This window comes from Buteo buteo, chromosome 5 (genome assembly GCF_964188355.1).
Source record: "Buteo buteo chromosome 5, bButBut1.hap1.1, whole genome shotgun sequence".
NCBI classification, from domain to species: domain Eukaryota; kingdom Metazoa; phylum Chordata; class Aves; order Accipitriformes; family Accipitridae; genus Buteo; species Buteo buteo.
Window position 1 is genome coordinate 23,213,920 of NC_134175.1, and position 20,917 is coordinate 23,234,836.

The 20,917-nt window shown below is 40.6% G+C and overlaps 1 protein-coding gene across 5 annotated transcripts in view; it reads left to right on the forward strand.

Moving 5' to 3' along the window:
- SPATS2L (spermatogenesis associated serine rich 2 like) overlaps window positions 1-19,516 on the forward strand; it is an 87,460-nt gene extending 67,944 nt beyond the window's left edge. For all 5 annotated transcript variants that reach the window (XM_075028085.1, XM_075028089.1, XM_075028084.1 and 2 more), the window contains 5 exons: window positions 8,318-8,376; window positions 12,878-12,987; window positions 13,540-13,642; window positions 16,686-16,906; window positions 18,076-19,516. In XM_075028085.1, the coding sequence (XP_074884186.1) occupies window positions 8,318-8,376; window positions 12,878-12,987; window positions 13,540-13,642; window positions 16,686-16,906; window positions 18,076-18,474 (892 nt within the window). In that variant the 3' untranslated portion in view covers window positions 18,475-19,516. The remainder of the gene's footprint in view (window positions 1-8,317; window positions 8,377-12,877; window positions 12,988-13,539; window positions 13,643-16,685; window positions 16,907-18,075) is intronic.
- Window positions 19,517-20,917: the final 1,401 nt, after the last annotated feature.

Genomic DNA, 20,917 nt, shown 5'->3' on the forward strand with positions numbered 1-20,917 from the left:
ACCCCTACCTGGCAAGCTGTAAAGGGGATGGCTTTCTGTTGCCCATAGCCCAGAACCAGTGGCACCAGATGAAGAGCTGCCTGTTTGTGTTAGTGATGTGGTAGTTTAGAGCATGGGCAGATGGCTGGAAAGGCCAGGACTGGTACTGCTTTAGACTGAACAGAGTTCCTGTGCTGTTTCTCTTTGCGTTTCCAGGCAGCCCTCATTAGCTTACTGTCTGTGTCTTGTCTGCCAGCCAACCATTGGTAGTCCTTATGCCTCTAAAGTACAAATTTTCAAATCCTCTTGCAGTTTGTTCTGATGTTTGTTTGCCCATTAGTCATACGTTCCGGTCCATAACCTTGCCAGTGCAGAGAAGGAAAAAATGGTCTCCAAGCACTTTGGTTTCCTCAGGCTCAGGTGGGTTTCCAGGTACCTCCAAAGACCAGTGCTTTTACCAAGGCCCCTGGGCCCTGCCCCTATTGCCTGGGGGAGTCTGGGAGGACCTGATCCAACAGCTCTGGCTTCAGACTGGCTACCTGCCTGCAGAGCTGCAGCACTGGGAGAGGTGCTTGTGCTTGCACTCTTCTCACAGCCTCCAGCAGTTGGGGATTACCCTTGCTGTGTATTAGTGAAGAGAGAAGACAAAGCTCGTGAAGCTGGGGGGGGCGGGTAAGTTTCAATGAGATACATAATGTCATCTACTGGCCCCTTTGTCTTTTACAGATAGTTGCTTCCTCCCCGTATTTTTTACTAAGCTTGTGAAGACAGATTACAGAGGTGAAATCCAAAGGTGGATTACACTGTCTCTTAGCCCATTGTTCATACTTTATGGCCTTGTGTCTCCCCTCTTCCCTCCCAGTCATTTATAGTGTGTTTGTCAGCCTCAGTAAAACACAAGCACATGTGCTTTTTGGGGCCATGCAGGTAGATTGTTGCTTTTGTGCATGTCATTGTGGATGAAAAGTGAATATATCCTTTCCGATCTCATTGTTGTCAGACTAAGGAGAAATCTAACTTATTAAACACATATAGGGTATAATTATCTCCAAAAATTTCAACAGGTGTTAGACCAAAGAGCCAGACTCTTTTCCTTTCTTTGCGGCCACTTTTCAGGGTACTTTTGGGAAAGTTACCTCTCTTCTGCAGCAGGAGCCCAACAACAAGGTCCAGAGTCTTCTGCCTTGCCAGAGCATGTTTAGGCTAAAATATATAAAACCAGTAAGATACTCAGGTACCTCAGTATTCAGATCAGAACTGAGACTCAAATAGGAAGGAAATACTTTACAAACTTATGTAAAAATGTGCAGGAGGCTAACAAGCCAAGGTACAACTCATGTTTACAGTTGTTAAAACTGCAAAATCCTGAGGTGATGCCTTCATTTCTGAATAAATAAAATTTAGAAGTGTTCTTTCAGGAAGAGGTCTTCCATGACAGTTTTCAGCTTAAACAAGTTTTTATGATCGTGCAATAAATTTCTAATTGTTTGTAAAGAGATCTTAAAAGAAAAATGCAAATAGACCTTTAATTGTGATGGCTTTACCAGACCCCGCTTTGCTAGCTGGCTGCTAAAGGGAACAGTATTAGTGAAGGTAGATAAAGAATAACACAAAATAAACTTGAATAACTAAAAGCCTTTAGGCATTTTTACTTTTACTAGATGATACACTGCAGAGGGAAGGATTTCAGTGAAATTGATTTATTCTGTCTTTTGTTTATCTGCTTATTGTCAGGCTGTATTTGTGGTCAGAATGAAAATTCATGTAATCTGGTTTGCTGTGGAAACATTGAGCATGTGCTAATACAGTGATCAAATAACAACCTTCAAGCACCATTTAAATACTTTTGAGCTAATACTGGAAGAATATAACTTACTGAGACATTGCAAAATATGTAATCTCACAACAACTTTTCCTGCAGGTTTATTAATACAAAGAAAATGTGAAGTATCATTTCTCCAATTACAAAATACCATGGCTATTCAGTAATCCTATAAAGCTTGTAATCACCCACTACAGGTGATTGGGCTTTATATTTACATTCTCATCACATCATTCTAGTTCCTCGTGCTGAACGTTTGACAGGGACAGTTCTGGTTTTTGGATTGAGGTGAGGGTTTCTTTTGGGAAATACACAATTGGCTTAGAGGTTCTTATCACTTGTCTTTTCACCCCGCCTGTGGGTCAAATATGTTCCTGCTAGAAGGGAAATGTGTATAGGAAATAAAGCCTAATATTTTTAAGACCAATGCTGAGTTTATCAGGACTACCTCATGAATTTGCATGTAATCTCAGCTCAGATATATCAGAGACAGTGACAGTACTAACATCCCTCAAACTTGCTTGAGTTTGTCAGCAGATTAACCAGCGCAACTTCTAAGGAGCTACTGGGGTCTGTTCCGAAGCCCACCGACAGAGCAAATCACTGGAGAATGGTGTGTTGTATTTTTTTTTTTGAAGCCCAAGCTGTCAAACTCCAGCAGCGTCCCATAACTAACTCTCTTCCTCATGAAAAAAGGACTTGAATTGTACCTCAGTGTTCCAGCGTCTCACCTGCTGAACCAGACCCCAGAGGATGCCCATGAAAAAATGGCTCTTTCCCCCTTCCAAATGAAGAGGCCTTGCTGCAGTTGTTCAGAATGCCACAGCTGACCGTCTTCCTTAGTCTCCAAAACACTCAAACTATGCACAAAGCTGGCTCAGGAGAGAGTGAAGCTTATTAAACATCTGAAGGAGAAAACTGGCATTTGGGGGAGTTTAACAGGGTTTTGAAAGGACTCATTTGAATTACACTCTTAACAGTAACCTTTGTGTCATGCAGCTGTGGCTTACCTTTGTGAGTTGTGTCAGTGAGTTTGCCTCCATGTCAGCTTGGTCTTTTTATTTCCCCATCTCTTCAGGCACAATAGGTTTATCATAATGCCTAGAAGAGGCAGAAGGAAAGAGAAGATTCTGGTCATCTGGAACCCTTGTGATTCTCATCAGTAAAGCTATAAATCAGCCAGCCTGGCAGTCTGAAGCAGCTTTTCTGAAGAGGCACTAATAACTTTAATCATTTTAGTGGGATTTTGAGGTATTGCAGCTGACTGAAAATATCTTTTCTTTTTCACTGTGCAAACACTAAATTTCATGCAGTAAACTAGAGGAAGATTAATTTGTTTCCACTAATGTCAGAACAAATTCAGATTTTGTTCTGAGTATGAAGCTGTGAAATGAGGCAGCTGTCAGCATAATTTACCCCTATCGTTGCTGTGCTGGCAGCTTACTGCAGTTTGGCATTTGCAGCTCTTTTGCTATTGTATGCTAGTGTGAATTCTGCCAGTCTGCATAAGACCAAGGCATGAGTACTGTCCATTTGACCAGGAATAGGACACTTACTCTCTTGCCTTCAGAATTGATTCAGCAAAATTAATCTTAGAGAGCTGCTATCTCTCCTGCTGCATCTCATGTCTCTACAGCACGAGCACTGCCTGTGTCCTGGCTCCATTTGCATGTCCGCTGTGTTAAGCCTCTCTTTTGCTGTGTTCCTTCAACAAAATTGTCTCCTTCCTGAACCCTACCTCAAAATTTCATCTGGATATTAAAATCAAACAGTGCTGAACCCTGTGCACCAAACTACGGCTATGCACCTGCGGTGAACAATGAAACGATGCTGATAGCTACAGTTTGGTACCCAGGTCCTGATCCTGAAAAAGTGAGGGGTAAGAGAAGAACAGAATCAGTCCTTCCTGAAGAGAAATGTGGCAAAGGGAGACAGGAAGGAAAGAGGTAGTAGTGTTTCTCTCTTTTGGCTCCAGCATCAGTCATGGAGTATGACTTGCTTGATTCAGATCTGTCCTTGAGCCTGGTCAATGGGAGGGGGAATTTGAGTCCCAGTATTTGCTCCAATGAGTATTATAAATGTATCATAAAAAACCTGAACACCTATAGCAGAACTGACAAATACTGCTACAGCAGGGGATCCTACAGACCGATGATTAGGGTATGAATTCAGGTACATTCAGAGAGGGAAGTGTTGGTGCCGAGTTGTGTGCTTGTCACAGGAAACTCAAATGGTATATGGAATATACTCAAAAGCTGATGTTGGATGGAAAGAGAAGGGATGGCTGAAGCCTGATAGAATGTTAGTGCTGGGAGTATGTCCTGGTTTCAGCTGGGATAGAGTTAACTGTCTTCCTAGTAGCTGGTACAGTGCTATGTTTTGAGTTCAGTATGTGAAGAATGTTGATAACACTCATGTTTTCAGTTGTTGCTCAGTAGTGTTTAGTCTAAAGTCAAGGATTTTTCAGCTTCTGATGCCCAGCCAGCGAGAAAGCTGGAGGGGCACAAGAAGTTGGTACAGGACACAGCCAGGGCACCTGACCCAAACTGGCCAACAGGGTATTCCATACCATGGGACATCCCATCTAGTTTAGGAACTGGGAAGTGGGGGCAGGGAATCGCTGCCCGGAGACTGGCTGGGTGTCGGTCGGCAGGTGGTGAGCAGTTGCACTGCGCATCATTTGTACATTCCAATCCTTTCATTATTGCTGTTGTCATTTTATTAGTGTTATCATTATCATTATTAGTTTCTTCTTTTCTGTTCTATTAAACCGTTCTTATCTCAACCCACGAGTTTTACTTCTTTTCCTGATTTTCTCCCCCATCCCACTGGGTGAGGGGGGAGTGAGTGAGCGGCTGCGTGGTGCTTAGTTGCTGCCTGGGCTTAAACCATGACAGAGTAATTAGAAAAAATTGACAAGGGTATGACCTCTCCAGAACCCCAGCTGAAGAAGCATGTTTATGATTTTAACCCTGGTTCCTAACATCTACAGAAGACCCAAGAGAAACAGCATAACTAGAGGAAGGAATTAGCAGAATGTTTTCCCTGAAGTGTCTTTAGGTCTGAAATGCATTCTGTTCCTTGCTCTGCTAGAGCCCATATCTGGTGATATGTGACCATGCAGAAATTTCCTATAGCACCTGGTATCTAGTTCTCCACAGCACACCAATGGCTGCAGGCTGTGCCCCGGAGTGTACCAGCTTGATATAACATTTTGGTATCAAGTGGACACTAAGAAGCATTGAGAGAAAATGCATTCCTAGGAGGTATTGCTGAGCCAAGATTTGAGAAGTTCTCAATACTGCTAGCACTGTGGTCTGTTCATGATCATCCTATTGAGGCTGAGTAGGGCATTATTCCAGAAAATACACTAAAACCAGTTCAACTTCTCATGAGTTAAAAAGCTGTTCAGCTGAAGTGGCTCTCTATGCTTCGTGTGAAAACAGTGGGATCTTAGCAGGAACAACAAACAAGATTTGATCCATTAATTTTTCCATAGTGTTCTTGTCCTTTCTCCTTCTATATCTGTTAGCAGTTAGTTTTCTTTTGTATTCATTTTGTCTTTCACCTTTTTTTTTTCCAATCCAGTTTTCCAGCTTTCTCTCTGTCATTTTCGTCTGTTTATAACTTTGCTAAGTTCTTGATGGAGGAGGATTTGGTCAGTTTTGCACTGAAGTGCTCTGTGTGACTAGAAAGGAATCAAGTTGATTCCTACTCCATTTCCTTAATAATTGACCCTTGTGCGAACTAAGAAGAAACGTATTTCCTAGCGCTGGTTGGCCTATGACATTTCTAAAGAAATGTTAACTTCCCCCATTGTTCCATGAAATATGGTAGTTCATGATTTCCAAGCTGAGAAATGTGGCTTTATGCTTCCAGATGAGAATTAGTATGATCCTTTCCTTTTGTTGAGAGAGAGAGAGAGAGAGATTCCATGTCCTCAGCTGGTATAAGTTAGTACAGCTGCATTGTCTTCAGGGAAGGGCAACCCCATGAAGATCTGTTAAAGAACCTTAGTTTATCACATTAACTAGTCTCATATTGACAAAGGCACCAAACACTTATTCTCTTGTTTTATTCTTTAGTTTTCTCAATGATAGTTTGTAGCTACAAGCTAAGTACTCAGGTGGTTGTTCTCCATCAAGTTCTTCAGAGTCCTGGCCTCTACTACTACAACATCCAAACACTTTCCTGAAATGTTCATCACAGAACACACTAAAACATTAGGAGTAGAAAACTGTCTAGTAACAAATGAGATATGACTATAAAATATGATAAATATAGGACTGCTATGGCCTTGTTCTCAGTCTGGTTTTAAAAGTGTTTTTATTTGGCATCAAAATAAAATGTTAGGGGCTAAGCAGTTTCGCAAGGATGTTTTGTTGAAGTGGAGAGAGGACAGTCATGGAATGAACTGGGCCTAAACACAGTTCTGATAAGCTCTACTGTTGTGAGCTTGTTGCCTGAATATTTTTTCCAGCCAAAAGTTTGTTTATATAACCTGTGTGGTACACTAGGGAGGTACTTTTGTAACAGAGACAGCAAAAGCGAACATGTGCAAACTTTTTAAATTTAGGGGAAAGTACTAAAGACCATTAAAATCTCTCTTTTTGTAGAGGGTAGAAACAAGTGATTGCTTACAAGACTCATTTCAGCCACCTGCTGTGAAAGCCAAGGAAGTTTATTATACCATGTAGTTACAAAAGCTAACTGAAAATAGATTAATTCTGAAAAGCTATTGCTATTTAGATTAGCAAGCTGGAATCATCACCTGCCTATTTGGAGTCCAAGCTTAATGCTTATGCCTGGAGAATATCGAGGGCCAAGTGGAACAAGTATGTCCCTTCATTGTAAGTGTATGCCTCTTAACTGATTTGCTCTACCGTAAAAAACCCTGCTGTTTTATTTCCTCTGGTGTGTAGGTTACACTAAGTTGATCTGGCAGGCCAAAACAATGTTTTTAGTCTTGTTTATATGTATGAAACAGAAAAACGTGTTATGCTGCAATTTTATTGTCTTGCTTCATCCTTTGCCATCAGCCAACCTGCTTCTGTCCCCCTTGTTGGCTGTTGAGAGGCAGTGTAAAGGTAGTAGCCACTTCTCCTCTAAAGGTGGCATGGTTGATTGGTAAAACCCGAGGGTAGAATGCTGCAGAACTTCTGTTGCAAACCTCCTGTGTGAACTGAGTTAATTTATGGGAAGATTTCAAGGAAGGCTGCATGGCACTTGAACATGTTCTACCTGGTAAATTTCTGGTTGAGTCAGCTGTGTATCTGCCATGTGTTCCCCACCCTGCCCACTCCCTAATCTTTCCCTGTTTTAGTTAACAACCCATCAGTCCTCTCCTCTGTAAGTCTTCTGCCTTTGATTGCTGCCCACTGAACTCTGTAGGATCTTTCCTGTCTTGCTAAGGGCATTCTAGACAAATATTTTGTTCTTGAGTTTTCTATAACATCTTCCTTCTGACGGAAGCTCTTTCACATATAACTCAGTGTCTTCACTGGGTACAAAAGCTTACGTTTAAGGATTATTTTACTGAAAGGGTGAGAATTCCACTCTTCCCTTGAGTGCGTACCTGGATTTACTCCTGGTGTTTGACCTACTTTTCGTGATTTACCCCTGGCTGCTTGAGTTTACTCACTTATGCAAACACAAACATTAACATTGGTGATGTTTATTAAATGTGAACATGACTAAGAATAATCTAGTGAGGGGAAGATGGAGTGGCACACCAGAGCACTATGCATTCTGCAGTGGTGTTATTTCACTGAACAATGTCACTGGGTTGATGACATAAACAATTTACAAACCCACTGCTCTCAGTAGACCCACCTGATCAGTTTGCACTTTGACAGCTTAAAAGCACTGTCAGGGATTGCGCACCAGAGATTTCTGAAACGAAAGGCACATGAGACCTTTAGGAAGGCCAGGTAAAAGTGGAACCACACCTTCCCAGTCCTGGAGAGAATGGGGGGCAAGGAAGCTGACCTCTGTTGTGGAGATACATTAATGCTTATTTACATCACAAATCATTTTCTTCTTTACCGTGACATATATTGCAAGAATATCTCTATTTAAGGAAGAGAAGGACTTCTTTCCACACAGCTTTAACTCTGTTTTGTTCTTAATACTGCACTGAGAGCTAAGCTGTATGAACCTGGGTAGTAGCAATGGCATATCTGGCTTAATTAGGAAATAGACTGTTTAGTCATTTGAGGACTGCTGTGCTGAGGCAGTGCCAAAGGGGTTAAATCTGGGTGACTTCCACATCTGTGCAGACACATGGACAGGCCAGTGAGATGTTTGTGTAAATCAGCATACGCCGTTTATCGCTAATTTTTTGTAGTCAGTTTGCCTAGCTGTTTTTTCAGCTTCCATTTTTTAAGTCTTATTAATTTCAAAACTGCCCATAACTAAAGTCTGAAGTCTTTGTGTAGTTACAGCTTTCGATTTTGATGGAGTTCTAGCATGGATTAAATTGTGGTGTTTTTTTTCTTTCTTTTTTTCCTTTTTTAGCATCGTAGACAAAGAAGTATCATTAATGGCAGAAATTGATAAAGTTAAAGAAGAAGCCAGTAAGTAAAAAAATACACAGGGAACCTTTGGAATAGTCATGGAAACATTTGTTTTGTTTGGCAGAAAATTACACAGTACATAAATTTGGTTAGTAGCATTCCAGCGTCTTTCATTGTTATATGTATGCAATCAAATAAGTCTTCGATGTTCCGGGACAGTTTCTGTATAGTTTCTATATTATGATTTTGCATCAAAATTTCCATATTATGAAATTAAGGTAAATCAAAATTTCATATGAAGTTAGATTTAAATTATTTATTCCTTGTGCTTACTTATCAGAGCTTTTTAATCACTCCTTCCCCCCCCGCCCCCTTTATGGTTTGTCAATTACTTTGTTTCCATTTCTTAATCACTGTTTGCTTCATTATATTACATATATGAGTTAGAATACTGGAAATTACTAGGGGAATAGGTTATTGTGTGGCCTTGCATAGCTTTAAGGGATAGTGATCAGGCTTATGAATTGGAACAATAAAAAATAAAAAACTAGATGTTTACTGGAATCTGTTTTCTTAATAATGTGTAGGAGTTGATCTGATTCCAGGCTTTCACGTCATCTCTGTTTTTTGCATAGGTAAGGTATATGTATTCTGGTTTGGGGAAAAAAAAAGCAAGATGAGTCATGTATTAGGACACCACAGTATCTGTCTTATAGCCCATCTGAGATATGGTATTCATGGCCCAGTAATCATGGGGGTGTGTTTCAATAGAGAGGGCTAAGTGAGAAACTGAAGGTTAACCAATGTATGGTTGGAATGATACTTTGCCTGGCAGATTACTATATCACTGCTACGTATGCATACAATCCTTTTATGGATTTGTGAATTTAAGGTCCTTCCAAGGAGGGTTACAAATATATGTGTAACATTCTTGAATGCTTCATTTGCATATAGAACTCTGACTTAGTTCACAAATGTATACTAGTTAAATTTTTATTTAAAAAAATAATTTAAATCCTCCATTGTTAGCTAAGTCTCTTGTAGTTGCATATGTGTGGAAACTAAAAGGTATGAGCTGTTACAGCAAAGATTGGCATTAGTTTGTGTTTGGAATTTTGTATGCTAACTTTTCTAGTACTAACATGAAATAGATGTGGAATTGGAGTTCTGTGTTATTCTTGGGAGGAGTTGTGGATGGAAACGTATCAGCAGCTTTTTGGTTACCTGCAGAGACCAGGTAGCCATAATCATCTACATGGGCATGCACTCGCTCCCAGGAAACTAACGGTAAAATTCCCAGTGATAGCAGCAGACATGGATCTAAGCCTTAACCGCATAAACAAAACCACATTTTTGAAATCCACCATCCAGGGCTCATGGTATCATAGGGCACCTTCATTAATCTTGGCCAGGTATAGTAGTAATTTTTGTGGAAAGTAAACCTAATTCTTACCTACAGGCATGCAAAGTGCTACTTTTGTGCATGGCAGGTTCTATTTCCCTGCTTTTGTATTGACGCCACATGTGGTACTGGATGGCCCCTGTACCCATCTTTAACAATGTAGTTTCTGCTGTCTCTCAGGCTGTTGTAGACTTGTGAACTGCCTTCAGAACTTTAGGCAGAAAGTTGTTAGAGGACTGTAAGGTGTTAACCAAGATGTACATTATTATTTATTTTCACATCTCTTTGCTGCACTGGAGGACTATTTTATGTGGGTAATCTTACTCTTACTGTCAATACTGGAAAAATTTCCAAATATTATAATTTCGGGGTTTTTTAAAAATGGGTATTTGGCTGGCATCTCATGTGGAGGTAAGTGCCGGTATGAAATGAGATCATAAGGTTTGGGCAGTCACTTCAGCAAAGGGGATGCTGACCTTGGGGAGTAACAATATTAGCATTACCTAGAATAAGCAATAAAGCAGAACTATTGGACAAAGAAAAACAGCTAGTAAACTGTTTGTTTAATCTGATAAAATTCTCTCAGACTTGTAGACCATATTCCACAAAAAAGAAGTTAAAACATCAGCTAGAGAGATAGATACACACCTGTTCTTAGCATAAGTAATAATGTAAGCACAGATTTACCAACAGGGCTAAAGGAACTGTAGCCACCCTGTGCCTTCCCTGCCCTGTGTGACACATGCTCCTCTATCATATGGTTTGGTTGTTCCCACACAGCTGCACCTGCTGGACCATGCTCTACTTGATGAAACACTGGAACAGGTTGCCCAGAGAGGTGGTAGATGCTCCATCCCTGGAAACATTCAAGGTCGGGTTGGACGGGGCTCCGAGCATCCTGATCTAGTTGAAGATGTCCCTGCTTATTGCAGGGGGGTGGACTAGATGACCTTTAAAGGTCCCTTCTAACCCAAACCATTCTATGATGCTTTCAAAAGAAGATGCCATCTGCTTAAATAAATGATAGTGGGTTGAGAAGCAAACTCTTTGTGAAATATTATTAATTCTCACCTAAAAAATGGCATTACAAAGTATGAGCTGGTTAGGTGACTTGCCAAGTCTGCTCTGGAAATTTGTGGCAAAAGAAAGCAAAGAAGCCACAGTCTCCACAGCTGTAATGGAGTCTGTGGCCTTGGGATAGTTTACAACAACTACCACTCACCCTGACTGTAGACATAAGCTCTAGACAAAAGACTATATTTGTTATTATTTTATATTTAAATGCTATTTTTCCTCTCTGCCATAAGTACTGATCCCACCAGCCAATTAATCAGTTGTTGCTTTTACATTGAGTCACCCTGTAGGTAATAGAGTTTGCACTACAAATACTAGAGTATTTAATTTTCCACCAGAATTGTAGTCACATTATCCTGCACATAAGTGGACTGTTGCTTTGTGGTTCATGATTAATTTTTTCCTATAAGAACATAACTATTCACCCCGTCCTTATATAAAGTATACAAGATGGGCAGCAGTGAACATTCCGTATTTTTTCATAAAGACTGTTGGCCTTTGTAATATTGCTTTGCTGTAGAAATGGCAATTGTATATATTCAGTACTTGAAGGCAAAATAGCAATGCTGGTGATTTTAATGTAGGCTATTGTGGTGGGTTGACCCTGGCTGGATGCCAGGTGCCCACCAAAGCCATTCTATCAGTCCTCCTATCAGCGGGACAGGGGAGAGAAAACGTAACAGAAGGCTCGTGGCCCAGATAAGGGCAGGGAGATCACTCAGCAATTACCGTCACAGGCAAAACAGACTCGACTTGGGGAAAATTAATTTAATTTATTACCAATCAAATCAGAGTAGCATAATGAGAAATAAAACCAAATCTTAAAACACCTTCCCCCCATACCTCCCTTCTTCCCAGGCACAGCTTCACTCCCGGATTCTCTGCATCTTCCCCCTCAGCAGCACAGGGGGATGTGGAATGGGGGTTGGGGTCAGTTCATCACACGTTGTCTCTGCCGATCCTTCCTCCTCAGGGGCAGGACTCCTCACACTCTTCCCCTGCTCCAGCATAGGTTCCCTCCCACAGGAGACAGTTCTTCACAAACTGCTCCAGTGTGGGTCCCTTCCATGGGGTGCAGTCCTTCAGTCACACACTGCTCCAGCGTGGGCTCCTCTCTCCATGGGGCCACAGGTCCTGCCAGGAGCCTGCTCCAGCACGGGCTTCCCGCAGGGTCACAGCCTCCTTTCGGCATCCACCTGCTCCGGCGTGGGATCCTCCACAGGCTGCAGGTGGATATCTGCTCCACTGTTAACCTCCATGGACTGCAGGGGGACAGCCTGCCTCACCATGGTCTTCACCACGGGCTGCAGGAGAATCTCTGCTCCAGCGCCTGGAGCATCTCCTCCCCCTCCTTCTTCACTGACCTTGGTGTCTGCAGGGTTGTTTCTCTTACATGTTCTCACTCCTCTCTCCAGCTGCTGTTTCTGTGCCACAGCAACTCTTTTTTTCCCTTCTTAAAAATGTTATCACAGAGGCGCTACCACTTTCGCTGGTTGGCTCTGCCTTGGCCAACGACAGGTCCATCTTGGAGCCGGCTGGCATTGGCTTTATCAGACATGGGGGAAGCTTCTAGCAGCTTCTTACAGAAGCCACCTCTATAGTCCCCCTGCTACCAAAACCTTGGCACACAAACCCAATATATGAACACAAATTTCAGAGGAACTGAAATGCCCCTGTGTAGATAGAATATAGCATGTCTTCAGAAACAGGCTGTTGACTCAATGTAATGCTTCTTTCCATGTCTTTATGGAAGGCTCCCTGATTTTGTGCTTAAAAATAAAGCACTGCAAAACTCAAAACAACATGTCTCTGCCCCTGTTTGTCTAAATGTTGAAGGATTGATTTAACTTTGATTTTCTGACAGCTGTCCCATTTTCAGATCTTTTTCAACACCAGGCAGTTCAGTTAAATACACTGATTGACTTTATCTGTGCAAGCAGCATATTGCAAGTCCAGTTGAAGTCAGGGGTCCGAGATGTGTGTGCTTGTCTCACATGTGACATAGAGTGTTAATGGCCAAAGAGTAATGAATTACAGAGCAATTTACCTTCGTAGCATTAATTATTGACTATTGGTATTTGACAGTGGAAATCCTGACTGCTCGGCAGAAGAAAGCTGAGGAGCTGAAGAGACTGACAGACCTAGCCAGTCACATGGCTGAAGCACAACTGTCTGAACTCAGGGCTGAAATTAAGGTCAGGCATTCACTTCTGCTTGGGTATTTCAGCTGTTAGCATAAATGCCAAGAAAGAGCTGTCATGCTAAAATGCCCAGGCTGTTCATTCCTGCTATGGGCCAAAGGGTAACTAGCTTTCCATGGGGAAAGCATACCTTCTTAAAGTATTATAGCACCTCTGAGCAGCGTACAGACACTATCAGAGAAGTGTAAGCTATGCCCTCATAAGTGTAGCGGTGGGGAGTTTTGCTGTTTGTGTATCATTTATCAGACTCAGTTAACGAGTAAACCCGATAGCTTCAGGTTCAGTGATCAAATGCATATACTCCAATGAAATGACCCACTTCCCAAGTGTGGGAGTGATCCACCCATCACTGGGCTGTGAGACATGTAATTTGGTAAGGATGGGAAAATACTTGGTTCTGCATAGAGATCCTGTGTACAGGGCAGGGTCAAGAGTTTGCTGAGCCTTAAAGTGAACTTAAGGTAAGTATTGATTGGTTTCTGTACCATCCATACAGTCTTTTGCTCAGAATGCAAATCACTGTTAATTTGTCTGTATTTTTTGCAGCACTTTGTGAGTGAACGGAAATATGATGAAGAGCTGGGCAGGTCTGCCCGATTTTCCTGTGATACAGAACAGCTGAAGACCCAAATTCAGCTCTGTGGAGAAAGTAAGTGCTGGTGATTCCTCACACTGAAGTTCTCGGAACATAGTGTTCCACATACCTGTTCAGGAAATGCCAGCAGAAATAATGGCATGTGTACTGCCCATGTGTGTGTATGCAGCAAGCCTGACATGAATGGTATATCTGGATGCAGCAGGTTTCCTGAACATGCACAAGTCAACTTTACAGTATGCAACACATTAGACACAGTGTACTTGTGCTGCACAGTCCATCTGCATGTGCACAGTGCCCTCCTTGTCAGAGATTTCCAAGTGTTATTCGGATCAGGTGGAGTTTTCCATCTAAACAGTTATTTCCAAGTGGAAATAAAAGTCAGCTCTGGGGAACACTCAAATTCAGTAATTTATGAATAACTAGTAAATCAGAAGCTTCTTTGTGTAAGCATAATGTTATGAGACCAGTTCAGATCTCTCCTGCTAGGAAGTAACTCCCCAGCTTTGTAACAGTATTCACTGGGTTTTTCAGGAGCTAAAGGTACTCCCAAATGTTCCTGTTTCCAAATCATCTGCCCTTCTGCTTGGAAATTCAGGTTCACTTTCTGCTCCAAGTGTCATGTCCGTGTTGCAAAATATGAGATAACCTATTTCTCATCTTTGTTGTGCTCCCCGCCCCCCCCCCCAAAAAAAAAGCAAATGCTATAATGCTTTGCCCCAAATGCTACTATGTCCCATGATATCCCATCAGTACCATCACTTAGGAGAAAAACTGTTAACACAATACTGAACTAGTGGGTCTTGAGGGAAGGAAAACAATTTTGGGAAGAAAAATAATTAATGTCTTCAAGGAATTACTAGAAATAGAAAAAAGAAAAAATACCACAGTCTGCCAATATGACCTTCTGACTGCACAGCTAAAAAACTGACTCCTTTGAGGCATAACCAGTTTCATTCATTAGACCGTAAGAATTGCTTTTGTAGAACACTTCGAAGATCCATCTAACCCCGTATCATGTCTCTTACTGAAGCCAACCCAGGATGTTTCAAAGGAAGGCATAAGCTTCCCAGTAATGCATCTAATTGTTCACAGTCACCTCATAGACCCTGTCTCATACCCTGAAGCTTAAGAGATTGAAAATTGAAAATTCTGTAAAGATTATCCTGACTAATATAACCACAGCTGCTTTTGATGCAACCATAGACTATTTTTTTCAACTCATTGAACTACTTTCCTAAATAACTTCCAGCTGCAGTTAATCTGCAAGTTAATTATTTATACCTCATTTCAGTAAAGCATTACTTAAGCATAGTTTGATGCAGACCTGTTGAAATCAGGTCAGTGAAGTCAAAAAAACAGCTATTAGCAGGGAAGCAGTACCATCTTACAAATGACTGATGGTGCACTGGCCGTCTGAAGAACTTACTTTTAATCTGCCCTCAGTGACCTTAGATAAGCAACTTACACTGTTGGCATGTCTTTGATAAGATCATTTATTTGATTTAACAAAAGCAATAACCAAAACCACAGAGCTTGTGCAAAGGCAGGCACGTTCTAACATAAGAAGAGGATGGGCAGCATACACTCACAATTAAGGACAGGAAGAAACAAAAATAATTGGACTGACATATATCCAGAATGCCGGATGGTACGCCTTCAGTGTACATCTTTTTTGTTAAAAATACATTTTTATGACAAGCACCTGGATTTTTATATGGGCTTCTATGTGCAACAGTCTGTTTTAGACAAGAGAGCAGTAGAATTCAGTGACAGCCAGCCTCACTGAACTTAGGACAGAAAATTCAGTTCATTGTGCAAATCATTGCATTTTCTAAAGAGGACACCTAGTGGGAGAAATAGCTGATGTTGGCGTAAGTGAGTAAGAGCCTCAAAAAACCTAACAGATGATGCTCAGTTGCTAAAATTATTCCACATCTTCTTTCTCTGTACTAAAAGTGGAAAAAGAGAAGCATCTCTTAGATAAAACAACAGGTGTCTCACTGAAGCGAGCCTCTGGTTTGTCACCTCTACCAGAAGGAAACAGGAAAATTCCATAATCAGAAAAATCAGAACAGCAAATTAAGATCAAGAACTTCAGTAGCCTCAGAGTCCTCTTTGAGACTGCTTAGGGGCCATTGCACAGAAGCAGGCAGCTTAAAGAGCTTGTGGAAATGCAGAGAGGTAGGAATCAAGGATTTGCTTCGTGCAGTTCACATCCAGACATGAAAGTGGTTAAGAAATCAGGCAGTCTCAAAATACTAAGAAGTAGGGAGCAGGAATATACTGAGATGAGCAATAGTAGTTCCTGATGGTGCTGACTGCCATGATCTACATGAAGTGGATTAGTGCACTGCATTCAGTTCCAGTTTTTATAGATATCCATGGTACAGGAGAATCTTTGTTAATCATCTCCTTAGAGAGGAATGAGCAATAGGCACTAGACTTTTTTTTTTTCCTCCTTAAAAAATATTTAGACATACTAAGGAAGCTTTTATGGCTGTTACCTGTGTTGTAGCTAGTACATACATTGACAGCAAATGTCAGCCTCTGCAGCCTTCCATGATCAAAGAATAATTCGGAATCAAATTCAGTCTGTGGTGTCTGCATGCACAACTTCCTTTGACCTAAAGCAGTTGAGAGAGTTACTGGCATGCCACTCGCTTCCTTCCCGTGTTCCTGTGTTTCTTCCTTTGTTGCCTGAAGACTCCCATTAGGAACATTATTGATAGGGCAACAGTGCATGAGGCAGTCCTGTCAGCTCAACTGGTTAAAAGTTCACAAGCAAAGCAATAGGTGCTATGGATTGTAAAAAGTTTTCTTGGATGACCAAAGCCTAGCCTTCTGCCAGGCTCCTTCCAGTTTTAGCACAGTTCCACCACATTGGCTCTTTTGTCCAGAAGTGCTTCACAATGAGGCAGTTTCACAGAAATAAAACGCTATGGCCTAATCCCAACCCTAGTTATCTAGCTTACTTCATTATTTAAAGTAAGGCTGGAACAATGCTACCAAAACGAACTGTAAGCAGGGTAAGAATAAAGCCTTATGTTTAGAGGTTGATCTTTTAACTGATAACACAGAATACTTTTTTTTATAGTTTCTCACCCAAAGAACAACTATTCCTCAAGAACACCATGTAATTCAGTGCTGTCTTCAGTGACCTCACATGCAACAACTGGCAAGCAAAATACGCACACCCGAAAGTCCTCTAGTAATGCCAAGAACTCTGATAATAGAACAGCCAGCACTAAAGTACAAAGTCATCTTTCTTCCAGTCCTACAGAATCTTCTTCCCAAGGAACCCTGACAAATAAGCAGGTAAGAAACCAGTTATGAACGAAACTATTTCAAAAATTTCATTGGAAGTTGTTAATACAAAATCAAATACTGGTTTGCAGTCCGTATATTTAATTAATAATTTTTGAAAATATGCAAGTATGTATTTTCCAGCTTCATTTTCAAGGCAGTGTGAACATACAAGGTGTAAATACCAGAAATGCCATACCAGCAAAGACCGCTGTCTGGTGTTCAGAAGTGACTAGTGGCAGTTAATAGACTGAGAAAGAAAAACTGTCCATAATAGCTAATTGCCCTCCATGCTACCGTGGAGAAACATTTATTTCTGATCCTTCACAAATGATCAGTTGATGTGCTGTTGAAGCATGATTATTAGATAGACTTTGAAAGCGGAATCCTGCCAGGTTTAAAAGCATATTATTTCAAGAGCTGTATAATATAGTATTGTCCTATATTGATAACTATTTCATTATAAGAGCACCTTGGAATGTCCTTGTACTGTTGCGCTTAGGTAAAGCTGCCACTGAAGTTGGTCTGCATTTTGTCCCAGTAGGGATTTTCGTGTCAAGTAGGTGCCTGAAGGGAAACGTAGGAGCATTACATAATGTCAGTGCATGTATGGAATCAGCTGCCTGGCAGTCATGGAAATAAAGCAATTCAGCCTCTTTCCACTAAGGATCAAAGCTTCCTCTGAGCAAGATATCACAATGGACATTTCTCCCACCGTGTAGATTCTTAACTTGACTTTAATTTACATGTGAATTTCTGTTCTTCCTGCAGTCTTACTGTGGTATTTACACAATACTTTACTAGGATAGGTATTTTTGTGATTTTGGAAAAAAAATCAGTATCAAGTTCTTCAGTGCTTCTTAACTGCTGCTATTGAGATGTCTAGTATTTCATCCCCTTTTTGGCATTCTCTTGAATCACAGCAGGTTTTAATTTGGCATCAGTGGTGAACCTGCTATCTCTTTTTCCAGGCTACTGAGATGTCACATATTACTCATAGTTCAGTTTTGAAGTGTTATGAATAGAGAACTCTGGCAACAATCAAAACCTATATAGTGCTTTCCCTCGTAGTTACACTGAAAATTTTCTTCTGCAATTTTTGTTAATTCTGATTGCTGTATTTCTTGTCCTGTTGAAAGGATTCAGATAACCTAACAGTTATCCAATTTCTTTCTGAGTAGAATGGGCCTTCTAGCCAGAGACGAAGATTCAACCCACAGCACCAAAACATCCGGCTCAATGGATCTCTTAAGTCACAAGGTGCCAGTAATGAGGCAGATCAAAATAATGTAAAGAGTGGTTCCAGGTCTGAACACAGAAGACAGCAGCATAACAGCTTCAGATCTAAAAATAAAGGAGCTATGAAAAATCAAGAGCAGTCCACAACTACAAGGACCACAGAGAATCCAACACATTCAGAAAAGACCCGACGAAAGCATCATACACCAGACACTGCAGATCACAGGCCTTTCCAAGGCAATGTTGGCAGGGTGTCGCAATGCAATTTATGTCCTGCAAGGATGGAGGTCTCTGCTGATGCCACCGTTCTTTCAGTGCCAGCTGTGACTTTGGTGGCTTAAAATGTCACAGTGATGGCAGGCAGAGAAATTTAATCTCTTCATTTTAGTTTCTTGCTCGAGATGCTTGTTGGTGAAGAAAATAAGTCAGAACATAGTCATTTTAAATCTGTTGCTGCCTAAAACTTGTTGGTATCTTTATTACTTACTAATTATCAAAATTAATTCATACTTTCAAGGCTTTGCCCAATATGTTCACAGTTATTTTGTCATGACAGTACGGAATCTTACCAAAGCAGCATTTACTTCTTAGAAAAATGAAATCTAGATTGGAAAAATAAATTGATAATTAAATTCATAATAGCAAAAACTTGTTGTAGATATGTGGTTATACCGGTCAACATTATTGTTTTTTAGAGCAGCCTGTGTTAGAAGGATCCCAGGAAGTCTGTATGCTGTGGTCTGCAATGAAATCAGATAATCTTGTAGAATTTTTCAGCAAATCTCTATACACCTCTTTCTTTCTGTGCGTGTATACACATACATGCATGCACACTGTATACACAGAGAGTATTGTTATATACAAGAACATTTGAAAAAGCAGTACATTTGATTTTAGCTTATTATTCCATAATCTGAGATCTTTAAATTCAAGTATAAATTGTATTAAATGTATTACATATTGGTATTTTTCATTGACAAACTATTTTTATGAGGCTGAGGAAAAATGCTCATTTCTTAAGTTTGGAATGTACATAGTCATGGCTATTCAGATGCACAGCCCTATTCTCCATCCCTATCAGCCACTTTTCTATGACTAGTTGGAGTTATTTTTTTGCATATGAAAAGTTGCAGGTGTTCTAGACTTGAATCCAAATTATTTTTCTATATTTTTGCTGTAGGAACCATCTGTCCATAACGAGAGCTATGACTAATAAATTTGTTACAGCAACATGCAGCAGAATGTGGAGGTACATATCTGAGCAGATACTACATCCTTCCCAGTTTTCTATTAAAATAAAAATCTTACCTAGTCTTAATGTTCTGATTCTGTATTTCAGAAAACCTGTTTCTTCCAAAAAATTAAAATCTTCTTTCTAAAATATTCTGGTGTTTGCTGCTTTGCAGTGCCTAACCTTTGTGATATTACTGAAATTGTATTTGCTTAATTCAACTGGTATCAGTGGGTGGCTTTCAGCTGAGTTTGGATAGGACTAGGCTTTTGCTTTTAGCTAGATTCTAATGCCACAAGTGCACGGGAGAGCCGCCTCCATCCTGGACATACTTTTAATATAAGGTATTTAACATAGCAAGGTGTCAGAATCCAGACCTGGCATCAGGTGAACTACTGGCCTAAGTGTCAGAATCGGAAAGCTGTAAAAGGTCAGTAAGACTGACCTCCCACTGAGGTCAGTAAGAGCAGGACACCCGAGTATCTTTAAAAGTTTATTCCTAGGTTATTGTTTGCTATTGCTTTTTACCAATTTCCTCTGCCTAATTTCTGTTAGCTGAGTGCACACTTCCTTTCTATTGACTGGTTTACTTTTCCTCTGTGGCCCTTGAAAAATCTCAAAGTGTAGAGTGAGGTGCATTCCTTATGGGTGATTTTGATTATTTTTATTTCTCTTGATATCTGTATACAGTTTTCCACATGTGAATATTGGTAAAACCAGATTCTAAAAGGCAAATAACTCATCTTCATCTGGAAGAGTGGTGAAAGAAAAATAAACATGCATAGGTAAACACTGGATTTCTTAGCATTGCAAGCACTGCTTCTATCCTAGTTAATTACCTATCATGCTTTTAAGCTGAATGTTTTGAGTAAATGGAACTGAAATTCCAGAATCTGTGTTGTGCACACCCATCAGATAGGTAGCTTTTCAAAATTTATCTGCTGCCTTACAGTTTGACCTGTAACCTCACCTTAAGAGATGTAATTGCAATTTCCATGCAGATATTAGACAGGAATCTTATTATATTGTCCTTACGTAATTTGTGAAATTTATTTATGTCTCTTGTAACCCCTCCTGAAAAAAAAAAGAAAATCTAACTTATCTACAATGATGTTTACCCCTTCCTTATAGCTTCTCCACTTGACAGGATTACTGAAAGTTACTTTATTCTGTAAGTCAGCTTCTCACACGCAGGCTTCTGCAAATAAATAATATCTGTAACGTAAGTCATAACTCAGCACAACAGGACCACCTTGCGCTCTTCAGTACCAGCTAACCTTTGATGTACTGGAAACTCAGTATGTGACAGACCCAGGACTCACAGGTGAGAGATGGCACTTCTCTTCAGGCTGTGATGCAAACACATTTTCTTTGGTGAGAGATGCAAAATGGATTTGGTTGGACTGGGGAGTGGGCTGGTCCTGGGAACGCTGCAGTCTTAGCACACTGAGTGTGGTTTAGTATTGCAATACAGGTTTTAACTATATTATGTGGCTGTGTGCTGAAGTGTAGCTTCAGAATGGTATCTCTTCATCTTTCATTTCTTGTGTCTC